This window comes from Crotalus tigris, unplaced genomic scaffold, assembly GCF_016545835.1.
Source record: "Crotalus tigris isolate CLP2741 ecotype Arizona unplaced genomic scaffold, ASM1654583v1 scf7180000017568.12009008, whole genome shotgun sequence".
Lineage (NCBI taxonomy): Eukaryota > Metazoa > Chordata > Lepidosauria > Squamata > Viperidae > Crotalus > Crotalus tigris.
The window spans coordinates 11261649-11287232 of record NW_024096478.1 but is presented as its reverse complement, the minus strand read 5'-3'; the positions used below and the strand labels follow the sequence as shown (position 1 = coordinate 11287232).

Here is a 25584-nt window from a genome sequence, read left to right as displayed (position 1 = left end):
GTTATGATTGTGCTGAACAAGGAAACCAATGACTAATTCTTATCATTTTTGCTGCTGCAGTGTACCCACAGACCCATGATCACAATTCTGGTGCCTGCCAACCAGTTCATAATTATGATTGTTGCAATGTCCCATAGTCATGTGTTTGTCATTTGCTACCTTCATTGCCAATTTCTGATAAGCAAAATCAATAGGGAAGCTGGCAGTAGTCAGTGGTGAGTGTGTGGTGTCATGCCTAACTACTCTGTGGGATTTGCTTAATGAAGGCACATTTTGAATGTTGCAACTGCCATCAGAAGTCAGCATGGTCCCATGACAACATACTTTGCAACCATATTGCTTAGCAACAGAGTTGCCGGTCCCAGTTACCATTGTTAAGCAAAGACTAGCTGTTCTCTGATACTCTCTGACAATGTCCATTTTTGTTTTAAATAAAACTTTATAAAACTGTGTACCAAAGCAGTAGGATCAACATGTTCCCAATAAAAATGGCACATGTCTTCTCTCAATTTGTTTCAATTTGTCATACACAAGGCACAATGTGTCAATAAAGGTGAGACTATGATATATCTTTATTGGCAGGGAAGAAGAGGAAGAAGAGAAGGACATAATCTTTTCAGCAAATGAAGTAATATCTTAAATATTCAGGGCTTTAGCACTGTTATATTAGTTCTCAAAGATTTTCCAAAGAGCTCAATGACAAGTATTGAGAAAGAAAAAAAACAGATAGATAGATAGATAGATAGATAGATAGATAGATAGATAGATAGATAGATAGATAGATAGATCGATCATAGGTGGAATAATAGCTGTTTAATAGTAGTACTGTTTATTCTGTTTTTGTTTGGTTTAGTTTACTTTAGTAATTATATATCCGCTTACCTCCAATTTCTTTGTTGTAGCTCACATCATGCAAAAATTTGAATATTTTAGATAAGCTGCCTGTTATCATTACTTGACTATTTTTTAACAAAATCCCTTTTCCCAAATCAGTTTTAAGAAAATATTGTGCCAAATGTGAAATATCATTACAGCCCTCTTGTGATTAATGTATTATTGACAGCAGCAAATTACAAAATTGTCTCCTAGGAAAGACTGCAGAGTAAATGCTGCTGTTTATTAGTGTGCTTGCAGTGCATCAAATATTCCTCTGTAGAGGAATAAAAGGCAGTATCACAGGGAGTTTTTTCTTTACTTTTTGTTCGAATGCATAATTTCATTTTCTTTACAGATACTGATTCAGGGTGCCATTAAAAAGGAAGTGTGATCATATGGTTTAACTTAAAATTCCACTGATTTTTCTTGGTTTATTCGCCTTTTACATGTTGTTGATAAAGGAAAAATAGCTGAAAATGGTTTCTTAGAAGAATGATATTATAAAATATATCTTTAAGCTAAACATCCTAAAAATTACTGATAAATTATCTTCTAGATATTTTTCTTTCCTATGTCAAGTGACTTTGTAATAGTTTTTCTACATTTTGAAGAAATTTGTAAGTTTATGTTCTTGGCTTGAAAATTATTTAGGTCTGTTTTATAATTCATAACATTTATTCCACTTCCAGCCTTCATACAGGTTTTAATTTCAGCTATTATAGGTTCATAATCAGACTATATCTGGATCAGTTTCTGATACACTGTATATACTTTTCAGGAAATGTATATACATTTGAGAGATTTGTAAACATATACTCTCACTTGTTTATATGCACTGAACATTTTTAAAAAGTTTTTAAGTAGGAATTCATTGGTAAAATAACAGGGCATGAAGATCAAGGCTTCAATGTTCATTACAATGATTAAATAGTATTATTACAACATTAAGACATGAAGGTTAGAGAACTTTTTTTCTCATTTGCTATGACTAAATTGTATGTAATAACTCACAAAATAGAAGGCAGATGAGTCAAATTTTACTGTTTAATTAAATTAAACAAAATAATATCAGTAAACATTATAAGCCTTCTAAATTTTATAAGCTTCATTAACCAAACTTTTTTTTTCTACTTTGGAAGTCAATCAGATTTTAGTTACTGGGTCATAGATCAAGGAAATTGGAATGAAAAGATTCGTTACTCTATTAAACTCATTTTACTATTAAAGCTATTTATCACCTGCTGTATCTGGGAAAAGAGGAAGATAGGCTAACAAATATTTATGTCACCGTTGTTATGTTGTATTTCAAGTTCACTCTGAAATGATTAAGTCTTGACAGTGGAGAATAAATTGGAAACAACTGAGTGTAGAAATCAGTAAGATAATGATAGTTATATAATGAGGTTATAGTGGACAATGCTAACCTTGTAGTCAAACATTATAGTCATTTTAGCTTACCAATAAATAATGAAAATAATTGTTTTTATCATAGGAGGGCCTACTTTTCCACTTTACTCCAGTTAGGCAGACTTCCAGTTGATGGTATGGGCAAATTAGCAGGATTCTTATTTAAAGTTTCAGGAGTGAAATATATGAAACTAAAACTGATAAAGTGTTTGTCAGTTAAAAGGTTTTTTTTTTTAAAAAAAAATATTTATTGCAAGTCTGATGAGTCAAGTTTTCACGCATCAAATCATGTATTGTCTACTTTGGTTTAGTATTAGTAATGATTTCAGTCATCACTAAACAAACTTACCAGCATAATTCATATATTAACATTACATGTTTGAAACCTGTTATTAGCAAGCTTTTGTTGATTTTATAAACATTGTTCAGATGACCATGAACAATGAGACATAGAATTGCATAATCCTATTTTACTTATGCTCTGATTTGTTTTCCAGAGGAGCAAAGGAAGGGACGGATAGTTTTCATTTTCATTTAAAACTTTAGTTCCTCTTGGCATCTGTATCAAAGGCTTGGATTTGTTAAATTAACAAATTGGAATAATGAAACCAAAGTTCGGTACAGGTTTATTACATTTTGTTGTCATTTAATAAAGGCAGAACTACAGTTTGTTCTAAAATGAAAATCAGTACTTTCTCTCTCCTCATACCTGTATATGAATAAATAAGAGGAAAGTAGGAAATGAACTCCAACTTGCTAGAGCGTCTCCCATCTTCTAAACCATAATTTAAGTCAGGAGTGGAGAACATGTGTTTGTCTAGATACTATTGAAGTACAACTATCATTATTTCTCATCACTGTCCATGTCTCTAGGACTGCTGGGAATTGTAGTTCAGCCATCCCTGGATAAGACAACTTCCGTGCTCTTGGTCTAGTTAGGGTTTGGCAACTTGTAAACTGTGTGACAAGAGTCAGCACTCTCCCATGCTGGCTGCACTGTAAGGGGTTTTTTCGTGTTCATTTGTGGTTTGGAGGAACTGAAGGGGTGAAATAGATCCATTAAGCTTGCAGAAGCTTAAGACAGACATGGCAATCCTTAAAATCTTGAACATCCTCAGTTGATCCATATTGTCTTTTATTTATGGGAGGAGGGCTAAAGTGCAAAATGAATGCCTGAAAAAAAAGGTATATAAAATACAATATATTTTTTCAGACAAGTTCTAATAACAGTTTAGAAGGGGTACCTTTTGATTGCTCCATCAAATACATACTGTCCTTTCAAGGAATGTAATTATACTTTCTTTCTTCAGCGTTGCACACTTTCTTCTCTTCCGCTCCCTTTTTCTCCAAATCCTGTTAATGTGTGTACCATAAGTAACAGGGTCAGCAGGCACAATTCCACCTCCCCCCCATGTCTATATTTATTATACAAGCTTGGATGAGTTTGTGAACATGTCACAGTCTTAGAAAAACCCACCTCATGTTATTGCTGGGAAATCTTAAATTTGACATAGTTTAGAAATGATATAGGACATTTTACCACCAGTTATAAACATTAGTTATAAACTGAATATTTTTCCATTTATATTCTCTGCTATGCATAAAGTCTTATTTTTAACTCTAGATAGGTTTGATTCCCAGGCTAAATGTGCAACAATTATGTTACAGTATTTTGATTTTTAGAATCTTGAATCAAAATTTCAGGGTAGAGAGTGAAAGAAACAATAAGCTAAATTGTTGTGATCTTATACCATTCCATGGCTGTAGAAATGCTCCTTGGAAGATGGTAATATACAGGATGAAGTAAAGATGTTTTTTCCCATCCTGTACATTTTTTTTTGAAGGGAGAGTGTTCACAGTTGTACTGAATCTAAGCGTTAAATTGAGCATTAAGAAAATCAAGAAATCCAGGTAGTTCAAATGAATATAAATTGCAAGCTTAAGCTCTCTACAAGAATCTGAACTATTAATGGTTAAAGCAAATTGGCGGTAGATAAGAGTCAATGGAATTCAAGGTGGACTGGACTTAGATCTCTTGTGGGTGCGAAGGGACTGATGGGACAGAAGAGTCTGATGATGCGCTTGAACCCTGATCATCTCCTATGTTAAGACTGGAGAAAACCCATTTTTTTTTAAAAAAAAAAACTTTTAAAAGGTGCCATCGCAACACGCTCTAAGGGTAAATAAATGAGAAGTTGTTGAAAATCTCAATATCTTTTTTTTTTTTTTACAAATGAACACTTGAATCAGGACCATGGTACATGAAAACAGAAGTCAGGCATTTCTTTTTATGCTCTTGTATTAGTTAAGCTGACTTGAAACAATATAGAATATATCATATAAATAATCAAATCAAAATAACTCCTGAACTGTTATTTCTCTTGATTTGTGAAATTTAATTAAAATGAATAAAAATTACTACAAGCAAAGAAGCAAGAACTGTTGGGGATTTCCCTTCCCCCAGATGCTTTTTGCAGTTCTGCATTTGCAGAACTTTCATAATATATTTATATGATACTCTTTAAAACCACTTGTTTTGTTAACCTTTTTGAGTATCCTACTCCAAAATGCATACGTTACCTTCTGAAACTAAGCTCCATAAGGAGTAAGGAATAGTATAATTAATTACAAAAATATTCTGAATCAGAACGCAGCAGCAAAAAGAAGAGCTAAATTTATCATAGCATATCTTGTGCAATTTAATTCAAAGTATGTGCTAGGTCAGGGATGTCAAACTGCCGGCCTGCGGGCCGGTTTCATCATACCGAAGTCGCACCCACCCCATTGCCAGCAATGGTGAAAAAGCTCCAATATGTCACGCAACATCACGTGACGTCGTGAGTTTGACATGCCTGTGCTAGGTGATAAAAAAGATTTGGCCATTAAAGTCTATTTTCAGGGGTTAAAAATAAAAGTACAAACTTTAAATACAAGTTTTTAGATAGACATGCTTAATTTGACATGCAATATTTTTAGTTTCTTCTGCTTTGAATAGTATAGCAATTTATTTCCTATATGAATTTTCACAAAAGGATTAAATACATGTTTCTATTAATATTATTTAAATATTATTTATTTAATATATTTGCGTAGCTATTGTTCTGTAGCAAGTAGCACAAATATTCCCAGATTCCTGGCTGTGTGGTCCCTGTTGCAGTTGGAAGCAGAATAGAAACATCTGAAAACCATTATTTGGATTATACATGCTGGAGTATCTAATCTTACCTTTAGGATCCGGTTCCTAAATCACAGTTCTTCTCACCCTTTATATTCCCAATGTGACACAGCTTCTAATGTACTTGAAGCATAAGGATTCTTTTGATAATACCCAGTATAAATTAAAGTGACAACTGGGATAAACTGGAGTCATATGGATTTGACACAAAATTAGTAGGAAAAGCAAATTTCTCCAGTTATATAAAAGGTAAGATGAAGCTAGTCTTAGGATCTATACAATAGTTTTTCTACATGAATACATTTTTATTGTTTTGTCACTTAAGAATGAATGAATTATACATTTTCAACTACATTACTTTCTTTTGGAATAATTTTGATTATTTTCTGTTTAGAACTTATTTATTTCTCCTTTTTCTGGTTTCAGAGTATGATATCATCCATTGTAAATAGCACATATTATGCAAATGTGTCAGCTACTAAGTGCCAGGAATTTGGAAGATGGTATAAAAAGTACAAGAAGATTAAAGGTAAATTGATTTTAATTATCATTCAATGTCAAATCTTTTAACAGATCATGAATACTTGAAATTTGTTATTCTAAAATGATCAAGAGGTATTTACAAAGACTAGTTTATATACAGTATCATCAATATTTTTCCAGATAAAAAAGATCTACTTTGGTTGAAGCAATTTCTGTATGATCTTCAACAATTTTTATAAGTATTATATCTCAAGGTAAATAAAGGAATATTTCAAAAGTGTTTTTATATATGCACAGTGAAAATATGATCAAATGAGTTAAATAGCTTCAAGGCCGTTTATAGATGATCATTACTTGTTGTAAGACAAAAAGGGAGTGTTCTTACTAGATTGGGCTGTGGTTTAAAAGCACCTTCAAACATTAAAAAGCTCTTCCTGTAGTCACAGAATTGCCATTGCAATCACCAAATATTTCTATCATATTATGGGCTTCTACTTCCTTTCTTTATTCAGTTTTAAAGCTTTTCTTGTTCTTCCACCCCTCACCATTTTTTAAAGTAAGTGTAGAGTTAATTGTTAAAAATAGAAGAGCAGAATAAGATCTTGATTTCAATTAAGAGGTCAAGGATCTAAGCCCAAAGAGTTTTCTGGATAACTGTGTGCATGCTGCTAACAAGAATTTGAGTTTAGAACTCATTGGAAATGTGTGTGCATGTATATGTAGCATGAGGCAGAATGAAAGGTTACAGTCTGTGTGAAATAAACACAAGCTGCTTTAACATGGTTCAAATAGTGTTGATTCTTCAGCTACAACAAATGGGAGGAAAACAGCAATGAAAAAATTACTAAAGGTATATTTATTGAAAAATAAACAGAACCAAACTTTATCATCATCATCATCAGAAAGAGCTTTTGTTATATTTCGCTTTCATATTATCTCAATTTCCGTCATATAGTTTTTATAAATGAGAATTTACTTTATATGTAAGATGAAAGGTTCAATTTCAGAAACTAGAATATTCGTATGAATTTAAAAATAAGGGTTGAGTTACTCTGAATCTGGTCAGCAAGATCAGCCATCATCCAAGGTCAATCCAATTGAAACAACCACTGTTGTACACATACATCTTAATTTTTTGTTACATTAAACTAATTGTAAAAAAGCTATTCTAATTTAATATCGCAAATGGAAAATAACGAAGAGCTTCAAAATCATTTTATTGGCATTTCAGTTGAACATAATCTGCTCTGTGAAATGTGTTTCTGATTTATCCACTAATGTCTCTTTTAATAAAGCAGTGGGAACTAACTGGTTCCTTCTTAATCAAAACCATGATTTCCTAAACATAAGCTATGAGATTCTGTTACAAGTTGCCACATACAGATCTCTTTGGTCAATCCTTTCCCCTCCTATTCTGTTGAACTAAACAAACAGTAAAATAATTATACATACAGAAAGATCAAAGTAAATATGACTAATGCATAGCAAAAATTTTAAAAACTTTCTGAAAGAAAAAAAGCATTAGGTTGCAGAACATATATTTAATGCTTAAACAAATATGAGAAACTGAACAATCAATAATTTGATATCATTAGCAACAGATGTAAAAGTTATATGCAAAGAGCAGTTGAAATAAACATGCTCAGGTTATAGTTGTGGAATCCATTAGATATTCAACATTGCTATTATGCTTAGCTCATATCAACTTATGTCTTTATATCAACCAGGCTTGAATTTTGTATTGGTGAGATCCACATCTATTAACATACAAAATTCTGAAAATTGATTGCAGTCCATTAAAACTGATACTAGAAAAAAATCATATATACTGTATCATTTTTGGAATTATTTGCTCCCTTCCTGAAAAATAGGAACTGTTTTCAGCTATAACTGTCCTATCGTTTTACTTTCCTTTGTCCTTTCATAATTTACATTTGAAATTTTATATTGTATATTTATAATAAATATTTATCTTAGCAATTCATAGAAATTTGTAATAATAATTATGATTACAACAATTACAAATAAACATAGTAAGAATAATAGCAGTGAAATTCTTACGCTGTTTGCACCGTATGCAAGGCAGAGGAGTGTATATAGAAAAAATTAAATATGCAGTCTTACTCATGTAGGTTTTCATAACACTGATCAATTTTACCATTGTTGGGAAGCACCCAGCCTGGCAGGGAGGAGGGATCAAGCGCAGAATTAGCCTGGAGTCACTATGCAACTGCAAAAGGGCTAGGACTGATCTCTCCCCCTCCTGATTTCCTTGGAGCTTTATCTAATTCAGTGGTTCTCAACCTTCCTAATGCCGCGATCCTTTAATACAGTTCCTCATGTTGTAGTGACCCCCAACCCCCCATCCAGCTGGCCGAGGGGGGGTATCAAAAACTTGACCCAAAAAAAGGAAAAGGGAAAGTATAGGTAGTCCTTGACTTATAACAATTCGCTTAGTGACTGTTAGAAGTTACAGCAGCACTGGAAAAGCAAATTAATGATCATTTTTCACACTTATGATTGTTGCAGCATTCCCAGGGTCATGTGATTTACATTCGGATGTTTGACAACTGATTCATACTTATGACATTAACAATGTCCCAGGGTCACGTGATCAATGGCCAGGGGGCATGGCCAGCTGATCACTCAGGTTGCAGAGTGCCTGTGGGGGGGAATCTGTGGGTCTCTGGGATGGGACTGGGGTGGGTGCCTGCCTTCCTTCCCTCCCCTTGTCCCTTCCTTCCTTCTTTTCTTCCTTTCCTTCACCTCCCTTAGTCTCTTCCTCCTTCCCTCCCTCTCTCCCATTGTCCCTTCCTTCCTTCCTTTCCTTCACCTTAGTCTCTTCCTCCTTCCCACCCTCTCCCATTGTCCTTTCCTTCCTTCCTTCCTTCCTTCCTTCCTTCCTTCCTTCCTTCCTTCCTTGCCTTTCCTTCCCCTCCCTTAGTCTCTTCCTCCTTCCCTCCCTCTCTCCCATTGTCCCTTCCTTCCTTCCTTTCCTTCCTCTCCCTTAGTCTCTTCCTCCTTCCCTCCCTCTCCCATTGTCCCTTCCTTCCTTCCTTCCTTCCTTCCTTCCTTCCTTTCCTTTCCTTTCCTTTCCTTTCCTTTCCTTCCCCTCGCTTAGTCTCTTCCTCCTTCCCTCCCTTCTTTCCTTCTTTCCTTCCTTTCCTTCCCCTCCCTCTTAGTCTCTTCCTCCTTCCCTCCCTCTCTCCCCTCCTTCCTTCCTTCCTTCCCTCCCTTCCATTGTTCCTTACTTCCATTCCTCTTCATCCCTTCCTTCCTCCCCCCCCCCGTGCCCAGGAAGGGACAAGGGGAGGGGGATAGGCTGCCAGCATGGCTGGGGGCTTTGCTGCCGGCAAACCTGCCTTTGCACAGGCAGAGACAGGAGAGCTCTGCACAGCTCACTTGCTCAGCTTTGCTGAAAGACGTGCCGCTTGCTAAGTTTGCAAAAGCTCCAGGGTCAACGCCGGGCTACAGCTGATTTGCGCTTCTGCTAAATTAGCAAGCGGCTTGTTTTCTATCAAAGCTCGAGCAAGTTTGCTAGGCAGGAGCCAAGGAGAGCAGCTACAGCTGCAGAAGCGCAGATCAGCTGTAGAGGCTCGCCCCGACAAGAGGGAAGGAAGGAAAGAAGGATGGAAGGGACAAGGGGGAGAGGGAGGGAAGGAAGGACAAAAAGGGAGGTGAAGGAAAGGAGGGAAGGAAGGGACAATGGGAGAGGGAGGGAAGGAGGAAGAGACCAAGAGGGAGGGAAGGAAAGGAAGTTCCAGCCAGGAGAAGCTTGCCAGCCCGGCTGCCGAGAAACAGAAGAGCACAAAGCCAAGGAGAAGAAGCTGGCAGTTTCCTCCCAAAGGGGGCTTCTTTTCTCCACCCCTTCCCTGGGTTTGTGGGGATTTCTCATCACCAGCGCTGGCAGGTGCTGCTTAGAGCCTGCCACGAGCTTTCTCACCTCCTTTGCTTCTCCCCCCTGCTTTCGTGAGGATTGTGGCGCCCTTGGGAAGCCGATCAAAGCTTAGGAGAGGAGGAGGAGTCCCTTCCTCCTTCCCTCCCTCTCTCCCTGTCAAGCCCCGGCGGGCTCAACATGAACGGGAGGAGAGGAGACGAGGACGGGTAGGGTGGCAAAGGAGACCTGCAGCCTTCACCAGACCTCCCGGCTGAAGTGCAAGTTCGGGGGTCGCCAGCTGACAGGCGCAGGAGTTGGGTGCTGCAGCGGCCTCCCCTTCGCTGACCTGCGTGCACGAGAAGAAGTCAATCCAGTTGCTGCACAATGAGTCTCTGGGGAGGGCGGGGCCTTGCTCTGCACCTGCGCTCTTCATGCGCCCCCTGCAGGGCACATTTGGTAGAGTTCGTGCAGACTGCCGCCAAGCAGCATATTTTCCTGAAACAAGTGAGGTGGAGCAGAGGGGGGAGGGAGAGAAGGCGGTTGACAAGCCCTGCCTAAGACCATCCGAAATATGTGTTTTCCGATGGTCTTAGGCGACCCCTTTGAAAGGCTCGTGCGACCCACAAAAGGGTCGCGACCCACAGGTTGAGAACTGCTGATCTAATTGTTGCTAAAAGTAGGTTGCGAGACTGGGATGATTCCTATATTATAGGCGGAGCATAATAAAATAGTTGTTTTGAGCTCTCCACGTGTAGGTCTGGCTGTTTGCACTTGACAACCACAAACCAATTGAAACTGCACTTCAAGCGATGAAATCAATACAGATCCACCAATATGTGTTCTGTAAATTGCTTGTATGAGGTGTGCCATAATTTTTTGCTACCATGGATACATGAAATTCAGCAAAATATTGCTTTATTTTAAAATGTAGCTGATCAAATTTAGTATATCATTGAGGTATATTCACAATAATATTTTAATTAACTTGAGAGGCACTCAAGTGGCTAGGGGTGGATGGTGAAAAGTTTATATGTTATCAGTTCATATCATGTTGATGTTTTCTATAATTTATTTATTAAACAAATTATATGGCTTTCCATCTCATGGAAAGTAACTTTGGGTGCTGTACCACAATAATTGTTTTATTATATATAGTATCTAAAATATTTGTGCCACTTTTTGTATCCTTTGTTTTGCCTTTGTTTAGTAAAACAGAACAAAGTGAAAAAAAACAATGAAAGAGAAAAGAAGAAAAACAATATAACAATATAAGAGCCTTTTCAACAAGTAAAATATATATTAATTTTATAGAAAATATTTTCAGTGAAGGATGACACTATATTAAATCTTTATTATGCTCACAACTAAAATAAAGCATATTTCATTTGATAATCCACACATAATCCAAGTCTGTAAGCAACTCCTTCTGATATTTCAAACAGCATAACTTTTCTCTTTCTGTATTTTATAAATTTTGAAAGCTTATGTAAATGAGGTCCATTGCTTATAATAATAAGGACTTAACTGGTACAGGCTGTAAAAAGCCAGACGACTACTAGATAGCAGCAAAGAACTTTTCCTGTCACTGGTGCTATTTAGTAGTTATCTGGATTTTTGAAGCAAAGATCTGATAGTCCCAATAGTTCTAATTGTGATCTGTTTATAAAATTCTATACAGTAGGCTGTATTCAACACTGTGAAATGGAGCTTCTGCTATACATCCTTTTGGGGTATGTGGAAAAGAAATGAAAATGAATTCTGCCAGTATTTCTTTCAAAAGACAATGCAATAAGACTTGCTTCCAAGGACATTTGTACAAGATGCAAATTTAGTGGATAGCTTAATAAAATGACTAAGAATGTTATTATACAGTACCTATCATTTCTAGAATCCTTTAATAAAAACTTCATTGCTGAAGAACTTGTTTTTTTCCCATTGTCTATAAGTAATTTTTCCTCCTCTGATGGTGGTATTTATTTATTTTCAAGTCAGTTATGATTCTTGGCAACTGCCAGGACAATTCCTTGCAGTTTTCTTGGCCAGATTTCAGAACTGGTTTCCCAGTTCTGCTTACTTTCCTAGGAGTGTGAGAGAGTGACTGAGTCCCCAAGGTCACTCAATTGATTATATGCCTAAGGAGAACTAGAACTCTTGGTCTCCTGGATCCTAGCCTGGTGCCTTAACCACTACACTGGTTCTCCATGGCAATATCAATAGGCTTTAGAAAATAATTGTAATCCTGAATTATTGGCGATCAATGTTTTACTAGGCAACTCTATTTGTCGTGGCAACCAGTTCTTGAGTTCCCATTAGGGGGTGGCTGTTACGTTCATATTCTGTAAACTTGACCATTTTTTATATAGAATGCTGGATTAGGTGAGTCTTGGATGTGATTCAGGACTTGATCTTGTGTTCTTAAAAAAATTACAACTACTTTCTGAAGTGATTTCATATTAATGTACTAATGTGAAAAGTTAACAGAAGTTGTATAGTAGGTATAGCGATCTTCATATTTGTGCTAGGTAATAAGATTTACTGGAAAATTAGTTGACTGATGTGTACTATTTTGAAAATTGATTTTCAGTGTATTTGCAGGAAATCATTTTAGGAAGCATTTCACGACTGCCAAATACTATAGTGGAACTGCCTTTTTGGGCACACAAATCGCAGATGTGCAAATAGTTTTCCTGGTCAGAGACCAGACAGTAAATAACACTGATAGATGGTTGGGGTAAACATGAAGTTAAGTGTTGACTGGAAATGAGATTTCTGAAATTACCTCTTTTCTCATAATTGGGTTAAGTGGATTTTGATGAAAAGAAATAAGTAATTAAGATAATCATAGTTTTTAAATGAATTACCCACATGAAAAGCACCTCCCATGCTCTAGAATAGTTCTAGGAAGTCAAGACTGGTAATTAGAGAGTCGCTTGACAGTGAGAGGGGCAGCATATAAATTTAATAATAAATAAAATAAATTATACTGTGTATCTTTATCTACGTACTTCCTCCTAGAGGCTAGTAATGGTATTATACTTTTGTTTTTCTCGTGTCATGAAAACTAGCTACAGGTATACAACATGTAATGTATATTTGCTTTTCCTGTTACTGCTATTCAGTATTGTTTAGCGATGACAATATTAATGTTATTTTTATAGGATTATATAGACAATATCAGAAATTGAGTTTGTATAGAAGCTTGGCAATAACACCACATTTATTTAGAATTTTTCAAAACATTAGGTTTTCATTATCACTTGAATAGGTACTTATTTTTTTTAAAAAAATAAGAATATATTGGTGGTGGGGCAGAAGGGAAGAAGAGCCATAGTTTATGATTTTGTCCTGCTATAACCCATTTTGAGTTGATCAGGCTATGCAAAGCAAAAATAAAACAAAATAAATGTAAAGTTTAAATGGGTTAAAATTTATAAATAGATGCAAATGTTTGCTTCCTGAATTTGCTGTTGAAAGAAGACAAAGTATTTTAAATATTCTATAGTATTTTATTGATACTTGATAAATATTTCAAAACTGAATATCCACAATTCTTTGAAGATTTACGGAACTGCTTAGGAATGGTATATGTGAAGGGGTTATTTAAGAGAATCTCTTATAACGTTTATTTTTTAATTTTTTTATTTGATTTTGAGTCTGCCTGACTCCTTAATACTCTGAGTGGCTTACAGTTAAAAACAGTAGTGAAGTAGTGAATGTGCATTGGAGTTCTGAAAAAAATAGGGTGTATATCTCATAACTCATTTGGGGGTATGAATTTGACCCTGTGGTCTGCTGAAGGGACATAGTGTTTATACAGCAGTGATTTGGCTGCACATATGTCATGGGAGAAAGAATACCAGTGATTTCAAGTGTTTCAAGTGTTTACAAAGACATGATATGGGAATTGATGATATTATAAACAACAACAAATAAAAAGGCAAGACAGTATCAGCCATGCATTTTTTTTCTGTATATAGTTTTACACACACACACACACACACAAATGAGTTTATGGAATGGGAAAACTAAAGGTCCCTGCGTATGCAAACGAGTATGTAAATTATACAATATAATATTTTGATTGTTTCTGTACAATGAAATAAGATACTTCCAATCATAAAGTATTGGAGATTTATAAGCAATATATCAGTAGTTAAAATATTAGAGCAGAACTGGGCAAACCCAGCTTCAAATCCTCTGTCAGTAATAGAAGACTTTGAACCAGTCATTTTTCTCAATCAAACCTGACTCCCAAGATTGGAAATAGAATTGCTATGTATTCACTTGGAACTTGTGGAGAAACTGCAGGATATAAATGTACATATTTCTGAATGAATAAATAAATAAAATAAATCCTAGTTGAAGGTAAATATTTGGGGACTTAATCTTTGAGTTTACCAGTGCAACAATAAAATATTAGCACAATTAATTGATGCTTCATTGGAAGGCTGACCCAATGTAATCAACTGGGTTCTTAAAATTCATGTAATCCTTACTACATGTCAGATTTATAAAGAATAAACATTATTAGCTTAATTTAGTGTAGAATACTGTGTTAATATAGGTTTTGCATTAAGGTGAAAATAACTTAATGCAACTCTGTTCATTTGTAATCCCTGATGTCATTTCAAATTAAAGTAATGGTATATTTTTATTATTTAATTTATTTTAACAGTGGAACGAGTTGAAAGAGACAACCTGTCAGAATATTGTGTTCTTGGTCAACGTCCCATGCACTTACCGAATATCAACCAACTGGCAACTTTGGGCAAAACAAATGAACAATCTCCTCATGGTCAAATTCACCACAGTACTCCAATCAGAAACCAAGTGCCAACATTACAACCAATCATGAGCCCTGGTCTTCTTACACCTCAACTCAGCCCACAACTAGTAAGGCAGCAAATAGCAATGGCCCATTTGATAAACCAGCAGATTGCAGTGAGTCGACTCCTGGCTCATCAGCACCCACAGGCAATTAATCAACAGTTTCTAAATCATCCACCTATCCCTAGAACAATCAAACCAGAACCAACAAACTCATCAGTGGAAGTCTCTCCAGATATCGACCAGCAAGTCAGGGATGAGCTGAAGAGGGCCAGTGTCTCCCAGGCGGTCTTTGCAAGAGTGGCTTTCAATCGCACCCAGGTATCGTATTTTATTTATTTAACAAGCATTTTATTCAATTTTTCTGTTAAAAAAAGGCTTTTTAAAAATCACCTCAAAAAGATAATCTCTGTCATCTGGTTTTCACTTTAAATGACATGGAACAAATGGAAAATAAAGGAAGAAGACACTTCTCAACAATTTTATTCCATTTCCTTACTCCATCTTGCAAAATTGGAACAATGCATTAAAAAAACCCCAACCATTGTATAACATTTCACAAGACTATGATATAGTGCCTTCTGTCCTTTTATTTTTTTTATATAAAACTTGTATTTTTATGCTGTAGAAACTGGATCTAAATGATTGAGAAAAGATGGAAGAGATTGTTTAGATTTCTTTCTTTCATCTCCCTTTAGAAACTTACAGAAAAACAATGATCCCAGAAATATATTTTTGAACTTAATCTGTTAAATTCTTAATAAAGCCAGAGAATCAGACCATTATCTATTTAGTGCATATATTTGAATTTTTGTCATTTGCAATTTATTAATCTATTAATTTTGTAATAATTTCCTACCAAATGAATAAATTTTAACAAAAACATTATGGCCATTTACTTCCCAAAATTCAAACTAGATTATTATTCACCACATTATGTATAGTTATTTTTGTCTAGGGAACCCAAGGATGTTGTTTAGATTTAATAGTACCTAATATGTCTCCCCCTGGTTCATTAAAGTTCAAATCACCTTTTCCCTTAAAGACAAAATGTCTGCTTTTTTCTGCTTGATGAAAAGCAGGCTGCATGGGTATATTTGAGATAGAAGCAAACAAACAAGCAGGAAAATTACATCCCTATAATTTACTTCAACTTCTTGTTCTGACTACGCACAGAAGCATATTTAACTTTGGATTTTTAAAATATCGCAAGAATGCATGAACTATAAATTTTTGTGACTTCTTTTTCAGCAGTACCTTTTAATTATGGAGCATTTTGGGGAGCCAGTAACATTGTTTGCCAGATAGACAATAATGAGAACCATATTTGTTAGTCTTCAGACGGTATTACCAATATGGTGAATTTAAGCACCATAATACTTATACACTCATTCATGAATTACTTCCACAGAACCTGAAAATTAGAAAAACAAATTAATGGATGAAATCCTCTCATTTTAGTATCATGAGTCTCTGAGTTTGCTGATTTTGGAATTTAATTTGGTCTTGGGAACTTTTTGTTATGATTGAATGTTTTAAATATTTCCCGTAAAAATTATACAATTGTTTTATTATTATCTTCCATTGAGAAGACAGCAGTGTATATAATAATGTAATAGTAACATGAAATATTTTGAGTCCTGTGGTTACATTATACATAATATAATATGTAATAGCTGCTTTCCTAAGAAAAGTAACTCTGGGGAGATTGTTTTCTTTTTAATCTGCTAGAGTTTCAAATATATGAATGCAATAATTAAAATGAGCCAGATATTATTGTCTTCTTTTTATAATCTTCCTGCATTTTTTCCCATCCTTTTTTCATTTTGTTCTTTCCTCCCAAAAAATTTGTAAACGGGAACGATGAAGAGTTCTACAGTACCTTTTGCTTGGTAATGGTAGAAGTTGAGAAGTATTGTCTGAACATGAGAGGGAAACAAAGAGACCAATGTGGAGCAGAGTTGTCAGATAGGAAAGGATTTAAGTGTTTATGTGAAAACAGTTTGATGTACTTTCATTTCATTTCTACTTTCAACATTTTTCCAAAGAAAGGACATGGGAAGTTTGTATAGGTTTGCTCATGAAATGCATAGTTCTGTTTTGATACATGGATATTGAACACTTTGGACATTATGGTACACAATATAAATATGAATGTGAAATTCAGTTTTACATAATAGTGCACCATAATTTCTTTCTTGAAGCTCAGACCATTATAAGAGTAGAGTAGTGAAGCAAAGGTGGAGATTTTATCTTGTACTAAAATTCATTTAATGAATTTTTGGGGCACTGCCACATTGGAAATTCCATATTGTATGGCAATTAAATAAACTAGCAGCATATTTTCAATACTTTATTTCTGCTATTAGAATTATAAGATGGCTGTATCTAGTAAAACAAATGTCCTTTTAATCAACATGATTATATTTTTCAAGCTGGCAGAATATACAAGTATATGATTTTATTTTTTTAATGTTCTTTTAGTTTGAAAAAGTATTTCATTCTCTTGGATCATAACCTATTATGCATTTATGTATGTATATAGATATTGTTCTATTTCACCTTCTATAAAACCAAATATAATAAATGTAGACAAAATGTATACAATGACATATTTTGAAGTTGACCCAAAAGGTACGCAGTTACATTTGTAGATCTTATAATATTGTCATTAAATATATCGTTGTATGTTTTACACTGTAGCTTCTAAATCTGCATAGACATACTTTTCAACATACAGCATATTGTTCTTTAATATTTGATTTGAAGAACTCTTTTCCTTGATAAGTGACTGAACTAGTCAGCTATTTGGAACATTTTTTGTCTTTGCCACAGAAGCTTAGGCCTCATTTACAATATTTTTAGTGTGGAATCATAGAAGCAATATGTTATTATGGGTGTAATGATTCCCTTTAAAAGAAAATGTTTTTTTAATTGTTGTGGCTAATGATTAAGTAATACCTCTTTCTGAAATTAAATTTCAGAGATACATTTTACAAAAACTGTTGGAATATATTATCCCAGCAAGTTATGGAAGAGAGGGAGAGAGAAAAAAGAAACAGATATCTAAATAAAAATTGAAATTTTCATAATAAATAATAGAAAGGATCCAAAATATTCAAAGAATCTAACAGAATTCCCTCTTTCAAAATACATTACAAATAATAAGCATTGTGATTTTGTAAAATAAAGCCAACTTGGAATACAACTGGGATTCAGAGAACCCACTGGCTATGCTTGGACAATATAGCTGATACATTCTATCAATATCCAAGTATAAGGACATACTCTGTACCAGTATCCCACTATTTGGGATGTAACAGTTAAACAGGAAGTGACTATGTTTGACACACTATCTCTTCCTGCTGTTTTGTTTTGAAAAATGGCAATGATCTACTGGCATCACTTCAAAAAGTGTTTCCCAAAAGTACCGCAAAATGGATAAAAGTGTTCTTTTTTCTTTCTGTAATGATACATGTACTCATTACCCAGTCATAAAAAGGACATTTAAATAAGATCCGATAAGCCAGGGTATCAAACTGCCGGCCCGTGGGCCGGACGCATCATGCGGAAGCCGTGCCCACCCCACTGCCAGCAATGGCAAAACTGTCCCGATATGTTGCGCAACATCACGTGATGTCGCGAGTTTGACCTGTCTGCGATAAGCAGTAAAAAAGATTTTCTAATAAGTGTTTTGGGGTAATGGAGGAAAAAGTTTGGGAAGTACTGACTTTAAAGAAAGCTTTCTTCCTCTATTTTGTATCCTCCCCCTCACATACTCAAGGGAAGAGGAAAAAGTAAAAGACTAATCCTAGTTTTGGGACCATTTTAGACTTCATTTCTGTGCTGACAGTAGTTAACTCTTTTACCTTCATTGATGTAGCATAATTGATTAAGGGGAGCATAGTTTAACCTCATACAACCCCATTGTTAAATTACCTTTTAACCTTCCTTACAGTCCAGTTAAGCAATTCATAAAAACCATTCAACCATTTTTTTCCTATCTATTTTTAAATTGGGAAAATCTGCTAAAGAGAAAAAGACGGAAGGGCTATAAGGTGCCTTTTCCCTGGTAATATTAGGGCTTTCTATCTGGAAGTATCCTTGCCTAAAATGCAGAAATATAGCACTAGGATATTGTATTGGATCGAGTTTGCATACCAAGATAAACATTAACAGTAAACAACAGTTTGGCACATTCAGTTGAGGAACCTGTTAAAACATCAGGAGAGATACAGAAATTTGAAGTTACACAATTGCAGAAAAGTTGTAAAAAAAAAGATAAGGATGTTTAGTTGCCAGACTCATGAATATTAGCATATATAGAGAAAAAATTCACTTAATAACTGGGTTACTAACTTATGAGCTGCAATGATTCACTTAACAACTGTGACAAGAAAGGTCTTAAAATGGAGCAAAACTCAACAAATGTCTCACTTAAGAACAAAAATTTTAGGCTTAATTGAGGTCATAAGTCGAGGATTATCTGTATATATTTATATATACTTATTATAGCATTAAATAATCTGTATTATTGGTTTTAGCAATATTGTTGCATCTATTAATTCTATGTTTGGTCTTTTGAAAATTGCAATTTGAAATATTCAAAAAATTTACTGTGGAAGAGAACCTCAACAATAACTTGATAGAAAGGTAAAATATGAATAATTCAAATAAATAATTATTTACTATCTGAAATAGAAGTGAGATTTGATCTCATTTGTTTATATTGTTTCAGGCACGCTTCATTTATTCATTAGATTTATATTCCACCTTTTGTACTGGAGCTTAAGGAGGCATACATAGGGCTTCCTTCTGTTTATCTGCATTCAGCAGCCCTTTGAGATTTATTTATCATATTTTTTAAAGTTATGCTTGCTTCCATTAGTATGTGTCTGTATGTGTGTGTGTATAAATGTTACAAATTATACCCCTGCACATTTCCATATTTTGCTTCTGTAGAAATCTTTGGCAGAAATGCATTCTAAAGTTTCTGGAGGATTTACACTCAGATTTTATAGCTGAGCTGAAATGAACCTGATTAAAATGTTGGGTTTGTACACTCTGCTTTTCATCCATCACAAAACATCAGTTGGGGAAGAATGGGGCATTTCTCCTGGATTTTCACTTCTTACAAAGCAGATATCATCATTTAAAAATACACAGTGGTAATCTTTTAAATAAGACAGGAGATTATAAGGGATGAAAATTAATAGCATCAGGTGAAAATAATTGAAGTTAAAATTCTAAGCAAATGTAGGGACTTTTTGGAATGGTGAACACATTTGAATGCTGAGAGAAAGTTGTAGATGCTTTCATAGCATGACTGCCATATTAAACAAGTCCTGACAAAAAAACAGCCATTAACCAGAAGCCAACTTTGTTCACCACCATCCAGTATAACTCCCAATTCCCAATGATTCTTATCACTCCTAGTTATCAGTTTTTCAGATCAGATTGACACACAAGACAAGATTCTTCCAATACTAACTTACAACCCTTTATAAAAAATGGGAGGCAATGATTTGATTTCATGGTTATATTGGAGAAGGGAAGATTGCACCTTGAAAAGATTCTGGAGGAAATAGGTTCCCTAAACCTATTTTAGGAGTTTCAGATTAGGATGTAGGACTGAAACAATATTGATTACACTTTTGGATGGCTCAGGATGGGTGACTGCATTCATTTTGGCCTCCTTGCTCTCTCAACAGTCTTTGATTCCACCAACCATAGTGGTATCCTTCTGGACTGTGACTGAGAAATTAATATTATAGTGGCTGTTTTCCTTGCTGTAAACTGGTTCTAGTCAATATTGGTAGTGGTGAAGCCTCTAGGATCATCTTTTGGCACTGAGAAAAATATAATCATATATCTATGTACACCACCCAAAGCACAAATTGCAATGGGGCAGCTTATAAATTCTTTAAATTAGCAAATAAACAAGTCTAAGGAAATATAGATTTGTTTCTACCACAATTAACTAGTACTTTACAAAATACCAAAACATGGCTAGATTGATAAAGATTAACCAAAGCTTAGCATAATTTCTTGACAGAGTCCGTATGTTTTTTTCTGGTGTTCTTCAGAAAGCCCACCAGAGATGAATGAAATATATTGTATTGATTGGAGTTGTGGTTTAATCTTGCATTTCCTTCACAATTCCCCTCTGTCATACAAGCACTTATTGTCTTTCCTAAAAATTAACAGCCTAATAAAGACAGTTTATTAAGCTAATGTAATAGCAGCATTTTCTTTGAGGACTAAAACATTTTATTTTAATATTAAAAATTGAATTTCCATCATTACACATTATATACATTTTATTTAAATCAGCTTGAATACTGTCATTCCAAGCCTAAGCAGGTATCTCATGAGAGATGCATACGTTAAGCATTAGTTAAATTAGTTTTTAGGTTCTCTCTCATACCAATATATGATAATTAAAATTTAAAATAATCCCACATTGAAATGGCACGTTATGAAACATAATTATCTAAACTATAAGTATACACGTGCATCCAGAATAATGTCATAAAAGTTACAGGTCTGTTTATACAAGATCAGAAGCCATTATTACTGCAGTTTTACGCATGCCCATGAAGTAATCTCTGTTTACTTTATTGGAATGTTCTCCCAGGGAAATGTATACAGGATTGCAGCCTTACTATATCTGTTGTGAAAAATAACACTGCATAATATAATAACATCTTTATTGTATTCAACATGTTGAAATAGTTTAAATCCCTATAAAATATCACAATGTTTTCTGGGAGTTATTAAGCATAGAAAACTAAAATAACCAAGGTCCATTTGGATTTTCAGTATTAACTCCAAATATGCTGGAATTTAAAAGATAATTTTGTATTTTATTCTAAATTATAATGTTTTCATTAAAAAAGTATTTCCTGCTTGTAAGTTTTGCATTAATTAGGAAGGAAGGCCTCTCAAGGTGCATTCTATGTGTTGCTTTATATAATGGAAAACACGATTTATTCCATATGTTTAAAGAGTGACCCTGCATACTAAGAACAATTATACAAATTGTAAAATTCCAATGTTATTGCCCTTCAGATTTATTGGAAATATATCTTTTAAAAATTCCCGTCTAACATGTTGTTGTCCTGAAATCTCTGGAGGGTACTCAGTTGCAGAAGGTGATCTGTGTTGTTGGCCTTATACATATGATTGCGACCATTTAGATATTGTATTTACATGGTGATATAAAAACAAAACAGTTTTCACAGTTTGTTCTACTGCCTGCAAAATTTATTACTGTAACATTTCTGGGTGTTTTTCATACTAAATCATAAATAAGAATCTGGATAGAGTAGAGTAGAGTAGAGTAGAGTAGAGTAGAGTAGAGTAGAACAGAACAGAACAGAACAGAACAGAACAGAACAGAATAATAGAATAGAATAGAATAGAATAGAATAGAATAGAATAGAATAGAATAGAATAGAATACTTTATTTGACCAACTGTGATTAGACACATAATTTGTCTCTGGTGCATAAGCTCTCATTGTAAATGCAAAATGACAAAGTAGTAATAATCATAATAACATAGTAAATATAATGATGATAATGATACCAATAAGAGAAGGTAGTAGAACAGATGAGAAAGATAATAATAATACAGCCATACTACATGGGTAACTATCCTTAGACATAAGACAGTACTATGGGAATTAGGTGTTCAGCAGACTGATGGCATGAGAAAAAAACCTTTGTATGTGTCTAGTTATTTTGGCTTGTAATGTCCTGAAGGTGCATCCTGAGGGGAGGAATTGAAACACTTTATGTCCAGGATGTGAGGGGTCTACTGGTATTTTCTCAGCCCTCTTCTGACCATGGAGTATACCGGTCCTCAATGGAAAGCAGGCTGGTTGCAATAGTTTTTTCTGAAGTCCTAACTATCTGTTGAAGTCTGTACCTGTCCTGTTTGGTTGCTGTACCAAACCAGACAGTTATAGAAGTGCTAATTATAGACTCAATAATTGCTCTGTAGAACTGTAACAACACCTCCTGGGATAGTCTGAATTTCCTGAGTTGATGCAGAAAGAACATTCTTTGTTGTGCCTTTTTAATGATGGTTCTAATGTTAGGTGTCCATTTCAAATCCTAGGAGATTATAGAACCCAAAAACTTGAAGATTTCTACTGTTAATACTGGTGTTGTGTAATTTAGTAAGAGGTGCTAGAATAGGAGGACTCTTCTAAAATCCACTTTCATTTCTATAATTTTAAGCATGTTCAGCTCCAGATTGTTCCAGCTGCACCATAGGGGCAGTTGTTCAACCTCTCATCTGTATGCATCTCATCTTAAATGAGACCAATGACTGTATTATCTGGAAACTTTCAGTACTTTGTCAGTACTGGATTTGCACAAGTTGCCTCCTATTTTTAACTGAGGTATAATTTCAGAAAAATTCCTAGTAGTTAATAGAACTCTCAAGGGTAGTAAATGGATTCATGAGATACCAAATGTTAACTGCCTTATTTACAGTCAAATTCTGTGTTAAGTAACACACTTTTTCTGTTTGTTTTTACAATCATCTTGCAAAAGTCTTTGAAATACTGTTGTTGAAGTTGGGAAATGATTCCTATTCAAACAACCAATCTACAAATGTAAATTATTTTTTTTCCTTGGTGAGCAAAGACAAATATTTGATAAGTAGGCATAGGTCTTCTTTACCCCAGAATTTCAGACTATGTACTTATGTCCAGTTGTGAATGCTTAACTTTCTTGAATTATGATACTGTAGTTTTAGATATAGATTACAGCATCCATAATTGGAGCTCTAAAATTCATAATTACCGTCATAGATATCCAGGTTTTTTTAAAAATGTAATAAATATGTGTATATCCAATGGAATTCTAAAGCAAATAAATTTATGCTGTGGGTTTCCATTCTCTGTTTCTGCATACTACAGAAATGAACACAATCTCTAGCTAACTTCAGGCATTTCCTAAAAACAGCAATGCTACAGTTAGTCTGGCTGGACTGGTTTCTTTGCCATGCACCTGGTACATATCACTTTAAGAATAAATCATGCCTCATTAAATTACAATTAAATGAAATCATGATCATTTGTTTTTCTTGAAGAAGATGCTTTGCATATTGAAAGCCTAATTTGTTGCAGGTGAGAAAAAGACGAAGAGATTATTTAGTATCACTTTATTTTTATTTTTATTTTTATTTCATAATGCTGATTGTTGATTCATTTTTGCGTATACCAACTCAGAGCTATATGAATATAAACGAGGGCTCTCATGATACTTTGTTTTATTGACTTTGTTATCCCTCTGTCATCTATTATCAGCATAGACATTTTCTCATGAACAGATTCTTCACAGTTCATTGCCACCTATTTTTTGCCATTTTCAGTGGTGTTCTGCAAGTTTTCTTTTCGCTTTTTGTATTCTTTAAATAGAAAGGGTTGCATGGGACACCTCTGAATCTGATATTTGAAGTGCTGTTCTCTTGCTAGCTTAACACAGTCAGGAGTGATACGTGCATATAACCATTCTGCCCAGATTGCTTCAAAAGTGAGGTTTTGCATAACCATACTGGTAAGACTGAACTGTTTTCCATAGGTTTAGAGTAGTATTTGGCTCCAAGAAGATTATGATCATCTTCGTTAGTTTTCCACTAATGGCTTCATAAGAAAAGTGGATCTATATTCCTGGATCCTCCATGGGCTAAGCTGGAGCTGAGCTTCACACTGCACTCCCCCTCTGCAACAGCCATTCAAGAGTCACAGCACCAAAGGTCCTTTGTGCTGAAAAAAAAAGTGAAAAGCAGCTCCTAAGCCACAGTGCCAAAATCCTCTTTGTGCTGTGAGTAGGGGAAGTTGGAAGCAGTCTCTTACTTTACTGAGGCTTGGGGACTGGGAGAGACTAAGACTGGATAGCTTGGCTTGGAAAGAATACTTGCTTAATGACTTGTTATTCTCGGTTTGGATAACAGAGCAGTGGAGAGTGCTGGTATTGCCATCACTAAATGATGCAGTCACATGCTGTCGTGTTTTACGACTGTATCACTTAGCAGTGGAAATTCCAGTCCCAATTGTGATCATAAGTCAAGGACTAGAAGATAGTGGTAAATACAGTCAACATAGTGATCTCTACATGATTTCCTTTTTTATTATACAGATTATTTACTGAAAGGAAACATTAACAAGTACCCCAGTCAGTAGGCTTCCATACTGCTGGATATTAGACCAAAATGTAATGAAATAGCTGTAATCTGTATTGTAAGAAAACTGATTAATGATTTTTTTATATCTGAGAAATGGTAATTGCTGGGTTACAACAGTAATAAGGGGCTACTACCTTTATAGGTTATTTTGTTTGTTCATTGCCAAAGTTTCTGACTGGTAAGAAATAAGGCACTGGAGTAGGTCTACTTATAGCCCAACCAGTAAAGTTTTTGTGTTATTGTTATTAATAAGAATAAGGAGAATGTTTGCCTACGGTCCCCATAATAGGAAGTGTGCTAATTCCAACCAAAGTAAAAAGTCTGAGTTAGTAGTTGATTAATTGACGATTATTTTTTACTTTTGAAAAATCGAACTATAAAAGAGGGATATTGTCAAGTCACTATATTTTTGTACCTTATACTTATAGTGGCCTTATGTCCTTTACTCTAAAGCAGGGGTCCCCAACCCCCGGTCCGCGGACCGGTACCGGGCCATGGCATGCCAGTAACCGGTCCGCACAAATAAGGAAAGCCCCCTCCGCAGAATGCAGGCAGCATACAAAACCACTCCCCCTCTGGTCCACAGAAAAACTGTAGACCTCTGCTCTAAAGTACAGTCCTTTGTTTCAGAAAGCTGTTATTAAATTTAATTATTCATTTTATTGGACTTGGACTTAAATTTTCCTTTGTAAAGCAGAGTTATTTATTTCTGTCAAATTCATATAGCCACCCTTCTCACA

General features: G+C 34.8%; 1 protein-coding gene across 2 annotated transcripts in view; it reads left to right on the top strand.

Annotated features, from left to right (window-relative positions):
• Positions 1-25584, top strand: part of SATB2 (SATB homeobox 2) — a 132271-nt gene that overhangs the window by 53762 nt on the left and 52925 nt on the right. For both annotated transcript variants that reach the window (XM_039353468.1, XM_039353460.1), the window contains exons 6-7: positions 5885-5987; positions 14494-14966. In XM_039353468.1, coding sequence (XP_039209402.1) covers positions 5885-5987; positions 14494-14966 — 576 coding nt within the window. The remainder of the gene's footprint in view (positions 1-5884; positions 5988-14493; positions 14967-25584) is intronic.